Here is a 17,432-nt window from a genome sequence, read left to right on the forward strand (position 1 = left end):
AGAAATCACACACCCTCTTCACTTTCCCCTCCCTCGTGGTTTTCCCCCTGGCCAAATGAGAACTATTAAAATGGCAGGCTGCAGGTTAGGTGAGAATGACACGTGTTTCAGAGAAGGGGGACCTTGTTTCTACCTGTACAAGTGGAGGCGACATTGGACTTGAATGGACAGGTAGTGGGAAACAGGTGAGTGGAGAAGGGATGCACGGAGGAGTGTAGGTGAAGGGAGCACCCCATAGTTTCCATCAGAGCCACCGAAGGCACCCAAATAAATCTTCAGATTAAATGATAGAACCGAGCTTGCTGGGCAAATGCAGCAGCTTCCAGACGGTCACCTGTGAAGTCTGCACAACTGTTTAGGAGGTTCTAGTGGATTCTGGAGTGAAGGGAAGGCACCAGCCTAGATTTCATGTCCCCTCCCTCAGATGAGGGGATGTAAGGACGGTCTTGAAAGGCCTGGGATGCCAACCCAGGGCTCTAAGTCTGTAGGATCCCTAAGTAAGACCTCCAGCCAATGACCATGTATGTAAAGTGACTTAGGCGACAGATTTGGGGAGGGCAGCATGCAGGCATTCATAGTTCAGAAAAGAAAGTGTGGAGTCCAACGCTGGGAGAGAAGTAAGACGAATCCCCAAAAAAAAAAAAAAGAAAAAAGAAGGCTGGACAAGAGATGTATAGGTCCAAGGTTTCTGGTTGGCTGAGCAGGTCAGAGGAGTCACATGGGGTGTGGGGTTGTGGGGGTGTGGAGGTGTGGGGACTGGCTCATGGGTTTGGTTCCAGTGCTCCTCTTCAAAATAATAGCCTCTGGTGTCTACTGGCCACTTCATGAAATAGAAATCATGAAGGCACTGTATCTTTTAAAAAAAATCCCCTATGTAGCACTTCCTTAAAAACAGCTATTTAATGCAACCCTGCCAGTGTATTGTTGGTAGTGTGTCTTAATGATTCTGATATTAATGAAACATCTTTGTAAAGGATTGGCGTGTCTTCCTGGTAAGTGTTCAGTTTGTGCTTTTCAAAGTCTTTTGTAACAACTTCATTTCTCTCCTTGGGCTGAGTGAGTGCTTCTTCGGTTAGCTACTGTGGTCAGCTGTTCACTTGCAAGAAATATTAAGACTGAGGTGATCCATGTTTTCAAGGACATTTTCCTTCCCTCTGTTTTTGCTACTCGTAAGAGTTAAGATACTTTGGAATTTCTTAGTCAAAAAAGACTGCAGGTTCATTTGACTATGTAATTGAAACACAGTCAGTGTTTAAGAGTCAAGGTATAACTAAAATTCACTGAGGTTAACTATCGATCCTGTTCTTAAAGACCAATCTAAATATCTACTAGTGCTGATGTTCGTTACAGACACCAGAGTCCACACAGTGGTCTGGGTTTTTTTTAACTGACATGATGTAAACATCATATATCATGACCATCATCTCATTGGATTACTCAGGATTAAATACCAGTAAACTCATTGTGTTTGCAGGATTTGTTAAATGAGATGGGAGGTATGTTGGGCCCACCACATCACCGCCTTTCTTATCATGTGTGTTTGTTTGTTGGTTGGTCATTCTAGTGAACATAGAGTTAAAGCATGTTAAACGTGGTCTGTGTGATAATCCTGTAAAGCAAAATCTAAATCATTTAAAAAGATAAGAAAGTAGATCATGCAAAATAGTAAGTCAGAATTCTTACCCTAAGAGACCATGAACTGACTTAGGCTGAATATCTGCAAACAAATCCATTTGGGGTTTTTGATTGTTTTTTTGTGGCACTGGGATTTGAACTCAGGGTCTCACACGTACTAGGCAGGCTCTCTTACTGCTTGAACCACTCCACCAGTCCAAACCCCTTTATTCTTGAGGAAAAAAAAAAATGCCTTTTTCCAGATTCTCAGAAAACTAAGTTTTTAGAAAGCTCACTGTTTGGGCTGTGGATGTAGCTCAGTGGTTGAATGTTTGCCTGCATGTGTGAGGCCCTGGGCTCAATCCACAGCCCTGCAAAAAAGCAAAACAACAACCACCGCCCCCCAAAAGCCTGATAATATAAAAGAGGACTATGCTAAGAAAAAGGATTTTTGGACTGAAGTTGCAGTGGCTCAAGTGGTAGAGCGTCTGCTTTGCAAGTGGGAAGTCCTGAGTAAAAACCCTAGTCCCATCAAAAAGAAAGAAAGAAAGAAAGAAAACTTAAAAGAATTTTTGATGTTTTTCTTTTTCAGAATTTTTGAATACTCAACTTGAAGAATTTTGAAATGTTTGCCATACTTAAATATACTTCTAAGTTCTCTTTTGGCAGTACCACAGTTTGAACTCAGGGCCTCACTGTTGCTAGGCAGGACCTCTACCCCGTGAGGCCCTCTGTCAGTCTGTTTTGGTGTTGGGTGTTTTTGAGACAGGGTCTCGATTCCTCCTGCCTCTTGATCATCAAACTGAGATCCTCCTGATCTCTGCCTCCTGACTAGCTGGCATTTATAGGCATGAATGAGCCACTGCACCCAGCTTTATTTTATTTCCATATTCTCTTATCAGCTAAGCAGTGTAGGTAATTAACTCTTTAGCTATTTTCACACTTACAAGTTGTAACAGTAGAAATATTTGTAAGAAAATTTGTACCCATCAGAATTCAGATGGCATTTTTGGTTTATATAATATTTTCAGAAAATATTTTTAAACAAGATCTTTCAGAATCAAATTAGAAATTACTTAATTTTGTGGTATAAATGTTAAACGCTTTCAGAATTGTCTTTATTTAATGGTCTTTTTTTTTTCAGTACCAGGGATTGAACCCAGGACCTTGTGCATGCAAGGCAAGCACTCTACCACTGAGCTTCCTCCAATTTATGAATGAAGCATGGTAAGTTAACATTTTAAATCTTACTCTCCCTCCTTTTAAAAACAAAATATTTGGATCAGATTATTGATAAGAGTATGTAATGGTTTGCAAAGCAGTTCAATTTTATGTTTTTGTGCTGTACTTTTGAAAGTAAGAACATTTCATTTTAAAGTAATGATTCAAGGCTGGGTGCTGGTGGTTCACGCCTGTAATCCTAGCTACTCGGGAGGCAGAGATTTGGAGGATCAAGGTTCAAAGCCAGCCCTGGACAAATAGTTGGGAAGACCCTATCTTGAAAAAACCCAATACAAAAAAAAGGACTGGTGGAGTGGCTCAAGTGGTAGGGTACCTGCCTAGCAAGCATGAAGTCCTGAGTTCAAACCCTAGTACAGGCAAAAAAAAAAAAAAAGAAAGAAAGAAAGGATGACTGCTTGGATTCTAATCCATTAAATATATTTCCTTCAGCTCTTTTTCTTTCTTTGTTTCTTTTTAAATTTTTATTTTATTTTATTAATTTGGTGGTTCTGGGGTTTGAACTCAGCAGGTGCTCTACCACTTGAGCTATGCCCTCAGCCTCTTTTGTTTTATTTTTCAGGTAGGGTCTCATTTTTTGGATTGGCTTCAGGCCACAATCCCCCTACTTAGGGCCTCCCATGTAAATGGGACCAAAGGTGGATGTGGCTTATTGATTGATAAGGGACTCTTGCTAACATTTTGCCCAAGTTGGCCTCAAACCCCTGCCCCATCCCCTCTATCCCCACTTCCCTTGTGGCTAGGTTTATAGGCGTGAGCCATGGTGTCTGGCTACCTTTTTAAACTTTTTTTGTTGTCCTCTTTTTCTAAACTGCCACTCCTGCTCTGTAAATCCTTGCTGCAATTTTCAAGCATGCTGAACACTGTACTATGGGTTGAATATTTTTCTCCTAACCCTAGATAATAGGAGAAATACTTTTCTCTAAATACTATTTTCTAGAGAAGTGGCTCTCACCTGGGATCGATTTTGTCACTGAGGACACATTTGACGAGTCATTTGAGATCATCATGATTGTGGGGCTAGCTAGCAGCTTCCAGAGCCAGGGACGCTGCTTAGTGCCCTACACTGTACAGACACCCCACCCCCAACAAAGACATAGCCAGTCCAAAATGTCAGCCATGCCAAAGTCAAGTTCTCCTTTAGGCAAAATTCTGTTTTATATCAGGAAAATTAAGTTACAGCAATTGTTTCATAACTCCAACATTCTGCCCTTGTTTCAGCAGAGTCCTGTTGAACAAGACAGGCTGGGTCAAGCGTTTGAGGACGCCTTTGAGGTACTGAGGCAACATTCAACTGCAGACCTTCAGTACTCCCCAGGTAAAGAGAAGCCAGTGGCACTCTTCTGCTGGTACATAGCTGGCTGGTTGGTCACATATAGAAGAATAAGAATAATGGCCAGACGTGGCGGTAGCACACATCTGTAATTCCAGCTTCTTGGGAGGTTGAGACAGGAGGTGGAAGTTTGAGGACTGACTGAGTTGCTAGCGAGTTCAAGGCAAGCCTGGGCAACTTAACAAGACTGTCTCAAAATAAAAATTTTAAAAAGACTGGAGATGTGGCTCAGAAGTAGAGCACTTGCCTACTATATACAAGGCCCTGGGTTCATTCCTCAGCACGGAAAAGAAATTAATTAATTAACTAACTAAAGAAGACCAGAAAAAGACTTTCTTTTCTTTTCTCTCTCTCTCTCTCTGGGAATGGGGTTTGAACTCAGGAACATGAGCCACACCTTTTTCTTTTTGCAGTGCTGATGATCAAACTCAAAGGCCTTGCTCGTGGCTAGGCAAGAATTCTACCACTGGGTTACGCCCAGCCTGAGAAGATCATTTTTAACTAAGACATGTAGGATTAATTCTAATGATTGCAAAACATAGCCAGAGTTATCTAGCCTAAATAAATTTAAAGTCCTGCATACAAAAATGTAAAGAATATGGAGAATGAGTTCCACACAGGAATACAAAGACATAAAATGATCTATTAATAATTTCAGAGCTGGGCACTGGTAGCTCACACCTGTAATCCTAGCTATTCAGGAGGCAGTGATCAGGAAGATAGAGGTTCAAAGCCAGTCAAGGCAAATAGTTCATGAGACCCTATCTCAAAAAAAACCCATTACAGAAATAAAAAGGGGCTGCTGGAGTGGACCAAGGGGTATATCCTGAGTTCAAACCCTAGTACTGCAACAACAACAACAAAAAAAATTAAAATTTCACAGGAGGAGAGAAAAAGAATTTCAGACTGGAGGTGTGTCTCAAGTGGTAGAGTGCCTGCTTTACAAGCAATGAAGCCCTGAGTTTGGCCCTAGTCTGGCCAAAACAACAACAACAACAAAAAGTTTCATGGCATATTCCTGTAATCCCAGCACTTTGATGGAGGCTGAAAGATGGTAAATTCAAGACCAGCCTGGGCTACATCGCAAGACCCTGGGCTACATCGCAAGACCCTGGGCTACATAGCAAGTCCCTGTCTCAAAAAAAAGGAAAAAAGTCTACTTAAGTATTTGTAACCCCATCATCATATCATTTTAACTATTCAGAAAAAACTTCTCAGTATTTGAGTTTACCTTACAGACCTTCTCCCCACCCAAGATACAGTCTATATGGAAGAAAATACATATTTTTATCATTCCTTACTTATCCTATAGATTACCTAGTCTAGATGAGATGCAAATATGTTACCTAATGAGTTTGTATAGGGTGTTGTAGATAAAAGAAAACAAATGATGGTGTCAGGCTAAAAGGAGCTAGAAGGTAAGAGTTTTTTATGTAACAGAATATAATATTTAATGTGACAGGATAAATGCCATAAGGGAAGTACAAGGTGATAAGAAAATGTAGGTGCGACCAAGTGCATAGTCAGACACATGTGTGTGCTCACATTGCTCCCTTGTATGCACACATGCATGTGCCAGCTTCACCTTTTTGAGTTTCTGTCTCTGTTTTTCTATTAGATTACAAAAATTACTGGTCTTTCATTAACCAGTGTCCTCACATCAGAGGAAATTCCAACTGCTATGGAGTCTTACCTGCAGAAGAGCCTGTCTGTAATTGGAGAACTGTAATAGTGAGTACCTTTACCAGGAGACCATCACTGCTTTGAATGACTTCTGCAAGGAGGCATTGCTTCTCCTTGAACCATCTGGATTCCTGCACTGGCTTTCATCAATAATCTTGCTTTAACCAGCTCTCTTTTTCCTCTTGAACTTGCTAAATGTGCGGACCCATTCCTTTCTATTTTAGCAACCTCCTGCAAAGGAAATTGCCCGTTTTGTTCATTCCTTCCTTCTTTTTCTTTTGATGGGGCTGGGATTTGAACTCAGGGCTTCACACTTGGCAAAGCAGGTGCTCTACCACGTGAGTCACACCTCTAGTCCATTTTTCTCTGGTTTTTTTGGAGATGGGGTCTCTCTTGATCCTACTGATCTCAGCCTCCCAAGTAGCAAGGATTACAGGTGTGAACCGCCGGAGCCTAACCTTCACACTGTTTTCTTCATGCAGCTTTAACTTGGTGGGATCAAAGTGTGAAATGTTTTCTCTTCCCTCAGTCACTATCTCCAACCACGCTATGTCCCTTGTCCTTTCTCTGTTCTCCAGGGTCTTTCCATAGACATTTCTTTGAGGAAGTTTTTTTTCAACATTAATCTCTTCCATTTCTACTTGTTGCCAAGTAAAGTAGAGGATACCCAATATTTTTATTTACTAAACTTGGCAATCCTACTGCCACTTCAACTCCCAACTCTAGCATGTACTGCCTAGCCTCTTGTAGTTGGGGACCTCTTGCCTGCTGGGTAAGCCATGTGTGGCTCAAGCCAAGGCCTTTTCACTAGGCCTAACAACCCACATAAAATTGCCGTATGCAATGGTAGGCGTTTGGACTGCTTCCTCCTATCCCCTCTCTTGGCTCTTCCTGCCCTTGGCTGCCATCTTTCTCCTCTCCTCTCCTCTTGCCAGATGGGCATCCAACACAGTAATGGAAACCCATCTTCCCTTTTTGCTGACACTGCAATCTTCTTGATTCTTTTAGATCTTTGTTTATCACTGGACATCCTTAGGGAGACCAAGGAACAATCTCCTGTCTCTCTCATAGGGAGGAGAGGACACAGAACTCTTCATAAAGCCAAAGGTTACTCTTCGTCCTCCGTCCTCTTTCTATTGGTTTGATGCTATTCTCTCCTGGGAGCTACCTTGATGCAGTTGAGGGTAGCACCTTTTATGTTTGGGGAAATGCTTAGCAATTTTTTTTGCCTTTAGCATTTGGCTTTGGCTGCTAATTGAGGGGTCACTAGGAAAATTCCCCCTTAACATCCTTATGTCTTATTTGTATAGAACAGTGCTGCAGACTTTTATCTTGAAGGAAACATTCATCACTCTCTGCAGAACATAGCTGAAAGCCCGTTGTTACCACCTGCTGTTTTACATCAAAAGGGAGGAAAAGGTATGATCTCCATCACTCCTTACATAGGTAAAATAACCAGATCTTCCTCACAGGAGCTTAAAAGGAATTTTATATCTGAATTTGGAAATTTATTTTTAGGTGGGACCAGGGTTTGAAGTCTGGGCTTTGAGCTTGCAAACCAGGTGCTCTACCATTTGAACCACACCTCTAGTTGATTTTGCTCTGGTTATTTTGGAGATGGGAGTCTCAAAGTGTTTGTCTGGGCTGGTCTCAAACCGTGATCCTCCTGATCTCAGACTCCCAGTAGTTAGGATTACAAGCTCCTGTGAGCCACCAGCACCCAGCTGGAAACACATTTTTTGAGACAAGATCTCACCACATAGCTGAGGCTGGACCTGGATTCTCATCCTCCTGCTTCAGCCTCTCTAGTGCTGGGATTGCAGGTGTACTCCACAACACACTACTGAGTTTGGAATTGTATTTGCAAAATGTTCTTTTACAGCTTCTGTACAACATAGAGACACCCATCTCAAAAGAAAAGTCTCTTATCAAAATTGTGATAATTTGGTCGATTGAACCACTCCAAGCCGTTCATCTTGAGTGAGACTTTCTTTTGCTTCACAGAGAAGTTGTGAAGTCACAAATTTTCACTTAAGTCTGTATTCAAGAATAATGTAGGACTGGAGGCATGACTCAAATGACAGAGCACCTGCCTAGCAAGTGCAGAGCCCTGAGTTCAATCCCCAGTACTGACAGAGAAGTAACTGAAGTTGCCAGTTGTGGCATGGTACATGCCTGTAATCTCTTTCTTAGGAGAAAAATAGACTCCTAGCTGTGGCAAGAGAATCATAATTTTGAGACCAGTCTGGGTTACTTACATGTGAGAGCTGTCTCACAAAAAAAATCTGTATAGAAGGTGAAATTTCCAGTAAGTTGCTGTAGCAAGCCTATTCTAGTATACTCTATCTTCATTTGCTTTTTTTTTTTGTGGTTGTGATGCTGAGGATCGAACCCAGGACCTCATGTATGCCATGCAAGCACTTTAACACCGAGCCACATCCATAGTCAGCAATCTTATTCTAACTGTGAAATTCTTGGGATAGAAATCCACTTCTCAATTAAGTTTTCAAAAAAATAAAAAGACTCCCATAGTAATTCAGTATTTCATGAATTTGAAATCATGATTTTGTAAAATTAAGATGATGGTTTCTCTTAACCAACAGACAAAATGTTAAAGTAGGAGAGTGGTCTGTTGGCTAAGATGCTGGCCACACATCTTGTCACAGGAGAGGGTAAATTGGTGCAGAGCTTTGAAAGGCAATTTGGCAATCCCTATCAAGATTTTATGTACTCGTTGACTGGAGATGTAATTCAGTGTGATGGAGTGCTTGCCTAGCTTGTGCGACACTCTGGGTTCATCCCTAGCACCACACACATACACACCCCACAAAATTAAATATTCATACCTCTTGATTCTTTGGTATTACATAACTCAGTGGTTGAGTGTAAGTCTGTGGGAGACTAAACAAATTATACCACAATTTCTAACATAAATCGTCGTAATAACTATTGGCATTTTGTGTGTGTGTGTGGCACTGGGGTTTGAACTTAGGGCCCCACGCTTGCTAAGCAGGTGCTCTACATTGTAAGATTAGTATAAAAATTAAACAAGAAACACATGAAAACATTATGCCCATACCCTCTCACTGGATAATCACTGTGTTTGCACATTAAGATATTCAATCCAGTGTTTGCAATAGTAAAAAATGGGAACTCACCTACCATTTTTGTTGTATAAGGTACTTAGAATTTAACCAAGCAATTTTTAAGCTGAGACATTATCACAGTTATTTTATTTTGGTAATACTGGGATTTGAACTTGGGGTCTCATGCTTGCTACGCAGGCACTTTACCCTTTGAGTGACTCCCCCACTCATGGTTATTTTAAATAAATATGTTTTTGGAAAACTTTTTGCTTCTACAAAATAGTATATTGCACCCTAGGATCATAAATTCCTAAATATGCAATAATTCTTTAAACCAGTAAGGAACAATGTACAAAAGAAAGTAAAACCAAACTCCAAGGCATGAAGTTGGTATCTCTTCATTGTTTGGTTTGGTGAAGGTTTGCCATTAGGGGTACACCCCCTACCATTTTCTGTTGTTAGATTTAAAGTTTTCCACCTGAAATAGGGATACAGTTGAAACAATGACATTTCAAAGCATTTTGGGCATTCATTTTTGGGAGAAAAACAGCATGGCCATAAAATGGAATATACATAGCTATTAAAAGTCATGAATGGCTGAGCACCTGTGGTTCACACCTGTAATAGGAGGCAGAGATCAGGAGGATTGTGATTCGAAGCCAGCCCGGGCAAGTAGTTTGAGAGACCCTGTCGAAAACCCAATAAAGGTCTGATGGAGTAGTTGAAGTTGTAGAGTGTCTGCCTAGCAAGTGTGAAGCCCTGAGTTCAAACTCTAGTTCCACCAAAAAAAAAAAAAGGCATGCAGGCATCCCATTTTTATTGATATAGAAAAAACTAAAATATATTTTATTTTCTTTTATTCTTTTAAATTTATTTTTACTTCTGTTGTTGTTTGGGGACAGGATCTTGCTATGTGGCCCAAGCTAGTCTCAAACTCCTTGTGTCAGTTTCCCTTGTGCTGAGATTACAGGCATGCACCATCACACCTGGATCTTTAATCCATTTGAACAGTTCACAAGTGAATAAAGAATAAATGAAAATGTTCTCTTTTCTTTCTATGTTATGGCCCAGAAGCAACAATTGTCACCTGTTTGGTACTTAGTTTAGCTGTAGCTAATCTCTACTGGTCTATGATTTATTTAAGATACATTATTTTCTAAAACAAAATTGCAAAAGACTATGATGCCATTTGTAATTTTAAGTGACTCACATGTTTGTATATCATTTAAAACATTTTCTAGAAATATATGCTAAAACTCTTTCTTTCATTTTGTGCTTTTGTTTGAACTTTTTACCATGAGCATATATTACTTGAAGTGATTTATTTATTTTATTTTTTTGTGTTGGCGATCTGCACCCAGGACCTCGCACATGCTAGGCAAGTACTTTACTACTGAGTTCTACCCCAGCCCCCTATTTTTAAAAAGACAAAGATTTAAACATTTTTTTAAAAAATGTTTATATATCAACTTGAATGCTGAATGAGAGGCAGAAGAGTTCTGTTCGGTGCTGTGACTTTTTTTTGTTTTCTTTCCGTTTGTGACTTTAACTTAATGATGTGTTCTTTGGTAAGTCCCTTTCATTTCTCAATTCATAAACGCAAGATAACACAATGCAGATGATCGGCTCTGTAAACACTGTGAGTTTTTGGATGAGTGGTGCCCATTAGAGACTGTTCCTCCCTGGAGACTGAAGCAGTCTGGGAATCAACCATTGTACTTTCTCGAGGCAAAATGAATTTGTCCCTGGAGTTGTTTGGCTACAGATGGATCTGTGTGTGGGGGTGAGGGCGATAGTAGATATAGACTAACTCAGAAGTCACAAAATGGGCTGTCACCCTCATTTTCAAAGATTTCTGTTGGGCCAAAGAAACCTTATAAACAAAACAAACAAACCCCACAAATCCTCTCACATTTCCTGTCTAGTTACTTTGAGACATAAATGGCCACATTCCTAAAACAATAAAAAAGGGGAAAAAAACTTTTGTAGTACCATTTTATTTCACAATAATAAAAAAATCACAGTGCCCTTTGCCACTGCTCATGAATAATGGCCTGAAAATATTTTTGGCTTTTCCACTCCAGTTTTTTTTTTTTCTGTCTTTCATTTTCCAAGCCATCGTGCAGCTGCAAAGTTAACATCTTTACCTAAGTCACTGCTGTTAGTTTCCTGTTTTCCATATTACAAAGCCACTGCTCACCCCTTACCTCATTTGGCTTAACGAATTTGAGTAAAACTCCTTCAAATGACTCCCGTTTTGGAAATGGCTTTGGAGGTGTCCCCTTTGAAACTACTAAACTTGGCACTCCACTTTGCTCAGTTTTGTTGTTTCATAGAAAATTTAACACATGACCTAAAACTAGGGGCTGAGGTTTAACTGAAGGAAAGCCACAGGACAAATGCAGCTCCAAGAGGCTCCATGTGTCCCTTTCCCAGTGAGTGACAGTACAGAACTTGACGATTTCTACAACAAAGACAGGTCTGGGTAGATCTTTGCCTTTTCAGCCCCATAAAACGATGCCCTAAATGCGTTCCTGAGGGGGTGAGTGGGAGGCAGTTCTGTAGTTCCTTAATAAACCCTTCCTGAAGTGGTTTTCTGGGCACAGCCATGGAGGGCTTAACATTGTTCCCCTCAAATTCAGGCCGGAAGAAGCTGCGACTGTTTGAATACCTTTACGAATCCCTGCTCAATCCTGAGATGACATCTTGCATCCAGTGGGTTGATAAAAACAAAGGCATCTTTCAGTTTGTGTCAAAAAACAAGGAAAAACTTGCTGAACTTTGGGGAAAAAGAAAAGGCAACCGGAAGACCATGACTTACCAGAAAATGGCCAGAGCCCTAAGGAATTATGCAAGGACCGGGGAAGTCATCAAGATCAGGAGGAAGCTCACCTACCAATTCAGTGAGGCCATCCTGCAAAGGCTGGCCCTGCCTCCCTGCCTCGGGAAGGAGGTCTTCTACTCACAGTGTGTGCCACCCGGCCAAGAATATCTCAGTTTGAATAATTGGAGTGCAAATTACAACAGCCATCCATATGCCAATTACCATGAGCTAAGCCACCCTGGTTATTAATACACTGCACCCTACAGGCTTCCAGATTTTTCTCTTGAAGCAAACAGCACTGCCTTTATACCAACAGGTTCCACATCTCTGGATTGGTCTGGGCCAACCACAGAGCAAAAATATTCAAAAGATAATTGGGTCTGTCCTGACCAAGTATAGACATTTTTCTTACCATTATTCCCCCAAATGATACAGTGTAACAACTATTTAGATAGCATTTACCTTGAATTAGAATGTTTGGGGGAGTGGGACTAGGATTTGAACTGAGGGGCTTCACGCTTGCAAAGCAGGCGTTCTACTGCTTGAGTGACATTCCCAGTCCACATCATATTAGTGTCAGAAGTAACCTTGAGATGTTTTAATGTGTGGGAGGATGTTCCTGGGTTATATGCAAATACTTTGCATTTTATATAAAGGACTGCAGATTTTTGCAGATTTTTGGCATCCCAGGGCTTCATCCCCAGCTATACTGAAGAAAAATCCAAAGGGAAAAAAAAAAAGTCCAATTAATTTCATTGTCATCTTTTCATCAAATAGCATTTAATCTATACTAACATGGGAAGTTTTGCCAATAAACTTAATTTTTTGGTGGATCTGGATTTGAACTCAGCAGGCGCTCTACACACCACACCTCCAGTCCTCAACTGTTTCAATGATCAAGTCCCATTTGGGCTTGGTCTTTCCTCTTGCTATTCTCTGTGTAAGGACTTTCTTCTGGGTCAGTTTCCATGACTTGGTCTATATATTGATTTAAACGTTTTCCCAACTTTGCTCATGTGAAAAATCACTCTAGCACAAATCTGATGTCTTTACAAAAAATCATTTACAGAAAATGATAGCACATGATGTAGGGTCTACGCTGAAATGTATTCTCAGCTTTAAAAACTCACCTATTTTTTTTAATTATAGACAATCTAATAGGCGCAAGATGGTATCTCGTGGTTTCAATTTACATTTGTCGCTTACAGATGTTGACTTTTCATATCTATTGACCATTTGTCTTCTGAGAAGTATTCAATCTTTTGCCTTTTTTCATTTTTGGCAGTACTGGAGTTTGAACTCGGGGCTTCATGTCTGCCAGCCCTTTCTTGTATTGAGACTTTCCAGATAGGTTTCGCAAACTATTTGCCTGGGCTGGCTGTGAACCTCAGTCTTCTTGGTCCCTGACTCCTGAGTAGCTAGGATTACAGGTGTGAGCCTCTGGGTACCCGGCAAGAGCTTTTTTGTTTGTTGGTTTGTTTGATGCAATCCCTTTGGCTTGTTTTTGCTTTCATTGGTTGTGTTTGGGGTCCTATTCAAGAAATCTGTGCTCTGTTTTCTTTTGGTAGTTTTATAGTTTCTGGTCTTATAGTTAAGTCTTAAATCCATTTTGACTTGATTCTTTAAGATCTGTTGGGAGTGGGGTGTGAAGCACTGGGGCTTGAACTTAGGGTCTCATGCTTACTAGGCAGGTGCTCTACCACTCGGCCAGTCATTAGAGTTGATTCTTGCATAAGGCCCATTTCCATTCTCTGACATAGATATCCAGGTTTCCCAACACCATTTATTAGGGAGACTGTTCCCCCATTTTGTGTTCTTGGCATCTTTGTTGAAAATCAACTGACTTTAGATATGAGGGTTTATTTCTTAACTCTCCTTTTTTTAATTTTTTAAATTTTTTTTGCTTTAGATTATTTTTCTTTTTTTTTCTTTTTTTTTCCTTTTTCTTTTATTATTCATATGTGCATACAAGGCTTGGTTCATTTCTCCCCCCTGCCCCCACCCCCTCCCTTACCACCCACTCCACTCCCTACCTCTCCCCCCCATCCCCTCAATGCCCAGCAGAAACTATTTTGCCCTTATCTCTAATTTTGTTGTAGAGAGAGTATAAGTCATAATAGGAAGGAACAAGGGTTTTTGCTGGTTGAGATAAGGATAGCTATACAGGGCATTGACTCACATTGATTTCCTGTGCGTGGGTGTTACCTTCTAGGTTAATTCTTTTTGATCTAACCTTTTCTCTAGTACCTGTTCCCCTTTTCCTATTGGCCTCAGTTGCATTTAAGGTATCTGCTTTAGTTTCTCTATGTTAAGGGCAACAAATGCTAGCTAATTTTTTAGGTGTCTTACATATCCTCACCCCTCCCTTGTGTGCTCTCACTTTTATCATGTGCTCATTGTCTAATCCCATTGTTGTGTTTGCCCTTGATCTAATGTCCACATATGAGGGAGAACATACGATTTTTGGTCTTTTGGGCCAGGCTAACCTCACTCAGAATGATGTTCTCCAATTCCATCCATTTACCAGCGAATGATAACATTTTGTTGTTCTTCATGGCTGCATAAAATTCCACTGTGTATAGATACCACATTTTCTTAATCCATTCGTCAGTGGTGGGGCATCTTGGCTGTTTCCATAACTTGGCTATTGTGAATAGTGCCGCAATAAACATGGGTGTGCAGGTGCCTCTGGAGTAACCTGTGTCACAGTCTTTTGGGTATATCCCCAAGAGTGGTATTGCTGGATCAAATGGTAGATCGATGTCTAGCTTTTTAAGTAGCCTCCAAATTTTTTTCCAGAGTGGTTGTACTAGTCTACATCCCCACCAACAGTGTAAGAGGGTTCCTTTTTCCCTGCATCCTCGCCAACACCTGTTGGTGGTGTTGCTGATGATGGCTATTCTAACAGGGGTGAGGTGGAATCTTAGCGTGGTTTTAGTTTGCATTTCCTTTATTGCTAGAGATGGTGAGCATTTTTTCATGTGTTTTCTGGCCATTTGAATTTCTTCTTTTGAGAAAGTTCTGTTTAGTTCACTTGCCCATTTCTTTATTGGTTCATTAGTTTTGGGAGAATTTAGTTTTTTAAGTTCCCTATATATTCTGGTTATCAGTCCTTTGTCTGATGTGTAGCTGGCAAATATTTTCTCCCACTCTGTGGGTGTTCAGTTTAGAGACCATTTCTTTTGATGAACAGAAGCTTTTTAGCTTTACGAGGTCCCATTTATCTATGCTATCTCTTAGTTGCTGTGCTGCTGGGGTTTCATTGAGAAAGTTCTTACCTATACCTACTAACTCCAAAGTATTTCCTACTCTTTCCTGTATCAATTTTAGAGTTTGTGGTCTGATATTAAGATCCTTGATCCATTTTGAGTTAATCTTGGTATAGGGTGATATACATGGATCTAGTTTCAGTTTTTTGCAGACTGCTAACCAGTTTTCCCAGCAGTGTTTGTTGAAGAGGCTGCTATTTCTCCATCGTATATTTTTAGCTCCTTTGTCAAAGACAAGTTGGTTATAGTTGTGTGGCTTCATATCTGGGTCCTCTATTCTGTTCCACTGGTCTTCATGTCTGTTTTTGTGCCAGTACCATGCTGTTTTTATTGTTATTGCTTTGTAATATAGTTTGAAGTCAGGTATTGTGATACCTCCTGCATTGTTCTTTTGACTGAGTATTGCCTTGGCTATTTGTGGCCTCTTGTGTTTCCATATAAATTTAACAGTAGATTTTTCAATCTCTTTAATGAATGTCATTGGGATTTTGATGGGAATTGCATTAAACATGTAGATTACTTTGGGGAGTATTGACATTTTTACTATGTTGATTCTACCAATCCATGAGCATGGGAGAGCTCTCCACTTTCTATAGTCTTCCTCAATCTCTTTCTTCAGAAGTGTATAGTTTTCCTTGTAGAGGTCTTTCACATCTTTTGTTAGGTTTACACCTAGGTATTTGATTTTGTTTGAGGCTATTGTAAATGGAATTGTTTTCATACATTCTTTTTCCGTTTGCTCATTGTTAGTGTATAGAAATGCTAATGATTTTTCTATGTTGATTTTATATCCTGCTACCTTGCTATAGCTATTGATGATGTCTAGAAGCTTCTGAGTAGAGTTTTTTGGGTCTTTAAGGTATAGGATCATGTCGTCTGCAAATAGGGATATTTTGACAGTTTCTTTACCTATTTGTATTCCTTTTATTCCTTCTTCTTGCCTAATTGCTCTGGCTAGGAATTCCCATTAACTCTCATTTTTTTGTATTTCAGACATTTTGATATTGCTCTCTATCTTATTGCTGTGTCTTATAAGCCAATATATTTTGGTTTGATTACTGTAGCTTTACAATACATTCTGAAATCTGGCAAATTCGCTGCCTCCTGCTATCTCTGTACAAATTTTAGAATTTTTTTCTGTTCCTGTGAAGAATATTGGTATTTGAACACAAGTTTATGAAAACAAACGCTCTCAAGAATGTGAGGGAGAAGGAAATCCTAAAACACTGTTGGTGAGAATGTAAATTAGTGCAGCCCCTATGGAAATCAGTATGGAGGAACCTCAAGAAATGAAAACTAGACCTACCATATGATCCTGCCACTCCAGACATGCATCCAAAGGAATGCAAATCAGCACACTATAGATATACCTGCACCCCCATGTTTTTATCAGTAGTATTCACAATAGCCAAAATATGGACTTAGCCTAGGAGCCCATCAACTAATGATAGATAAGATGTACTGTGTGGGCTGGTGGAGTGGCTCAAGTGGTAAGAGCACCTACCTAGCAAGAAACTGTGTATACACAATGAAGTATTATTTAGCCATAAAGAATGAAAGGCCATCAAGTAAAGTGAAATAAGCCAAACTGAGACATATCACACGTTCTCTCTCAGGTGGAATCTAGATCTTAGAAAAAAAAATGACATCAGTGTAAAATGGAGACTGGGCAGGGGGGAACGAGTGGGAGAGTGAAGTAAAAGGAGAGGATGAAGCAGGAGTGAATGTGGTCAAAGTACTTTATTTATGTATGCAGGAAGGATAATATTTATTTCAGCAGGATAACCTGCTGAAATTGTTTTTAAAGGGGGGAGGTGGGAAAAAGAGTAATAAATGGTGAATTTAATAATTATATGCATGTATGGAAATACCCCAATAAAATCCCTTTGTAAAATTAGTAATATACTCTAATAAGAAAAGGAGGGGGTGAAGAGAGAAGGATGGAGGGGGTGAATCTAAGACATACTATAATCACATATATGAATGTCACAATGTATCCCCCTGTACAACTATGATATGCTAATAAAATTGGATGTGATGCTTAAAAAAGCAGAGTTATGTAGCAAAAAACCCTTGTTCCTTCCTATTATTGCTTATACTCTCTCTTCAACAAAATTAGAGATAAGGGCAAAATAGTTTCTGCCAGATATCAAAGGGGTGGGGAAAAGGGAGGGGGCGGAGTGGGTGGGGGCAGGGGGGAGGAATGACCCAAGCATTGCATGCACATGTGAATAATAAAAAAATTTTAAAAATAAAAAATAACTAAAAAAAAAAAAGGAGAGTTATGGTAGTTTTTGCACAAGGTTACATAGTTAATAGAAATATTGTATGTATTTCAAAATAAAAGATTTTAAATGTTCTCACTTCAAAGAAATGATAAATAT

General features: G+C 39.9%; 1 protein-coding gene across 2 annotated transcripts; it reads left to right on the forward strand.

The window, feature by feature from the left end:
* The first annotated feature begins 836 nt into the window (after positions 1-836).
* On the forward strand, positions 837-17,188 carry Spic (Spi-C transcription factor). 2 transcript variants are annotated; one of them, XM_074084224.1, is made up of 6 exons: positions 837-992; positions 2,759-2,841; positions 4,075-4,171; positions 5,805-5,917; positions 7,180-7,288; positions 11,598-17,188. In XM_074084224.1, exons 2-6 carry the CDS (start codon positions 2,839-2,841, stop codon positions 12,026-12,028), a joined length of 753 nt encoding a protein of 250 aa, XP_073940325.1. In that variant the 5' UTR covers positions 837-992; positions 2,759-2,838; the 3' UTR covers positions 12,029-17,188. The 2 variants fall into 2 exon arrangements, with proteins under 2 accessions (XP_073940325.1, XP_073940326.1); XM_074084225.1 differs by having other exon boundaries at positions 4,078-4,171.
* The last annotated feature ends 244 nt before the right edge of the window (positions 17,189-17,432 follow it).

Source organism: Castor canadensis, chromosome 8, assembly GCF_047511655.1.
Source record: "Castor canadensis chromosome 8, mCasCan1.hap1v2, whole genome shotgun sequence".
Taxonomy (NCBI): Eukaryota; Metazoa; Chordata; class Mammalia; order Rodentia; family Castoridae; genus Castor; species Castor canadensis.

Coding starts and splice junctions, on each gene's coding strand:
- Spic (XM_074084224.1), top strand. Junction 4,172..5,804: donor AGACCTTCAGTACTCCCCAG/GTAAAGAGAAGC, acceptor TTTTTCTATTAG/ATTACAAAAATTACTGGTCT. Junction 7,289..11,597: donor ACATCAAAAGGGAGGAAAAG/GTATGATCTCCA, acceptor CCTCAAATTCAG/GCCGGAAGAAGCTGCGACTG.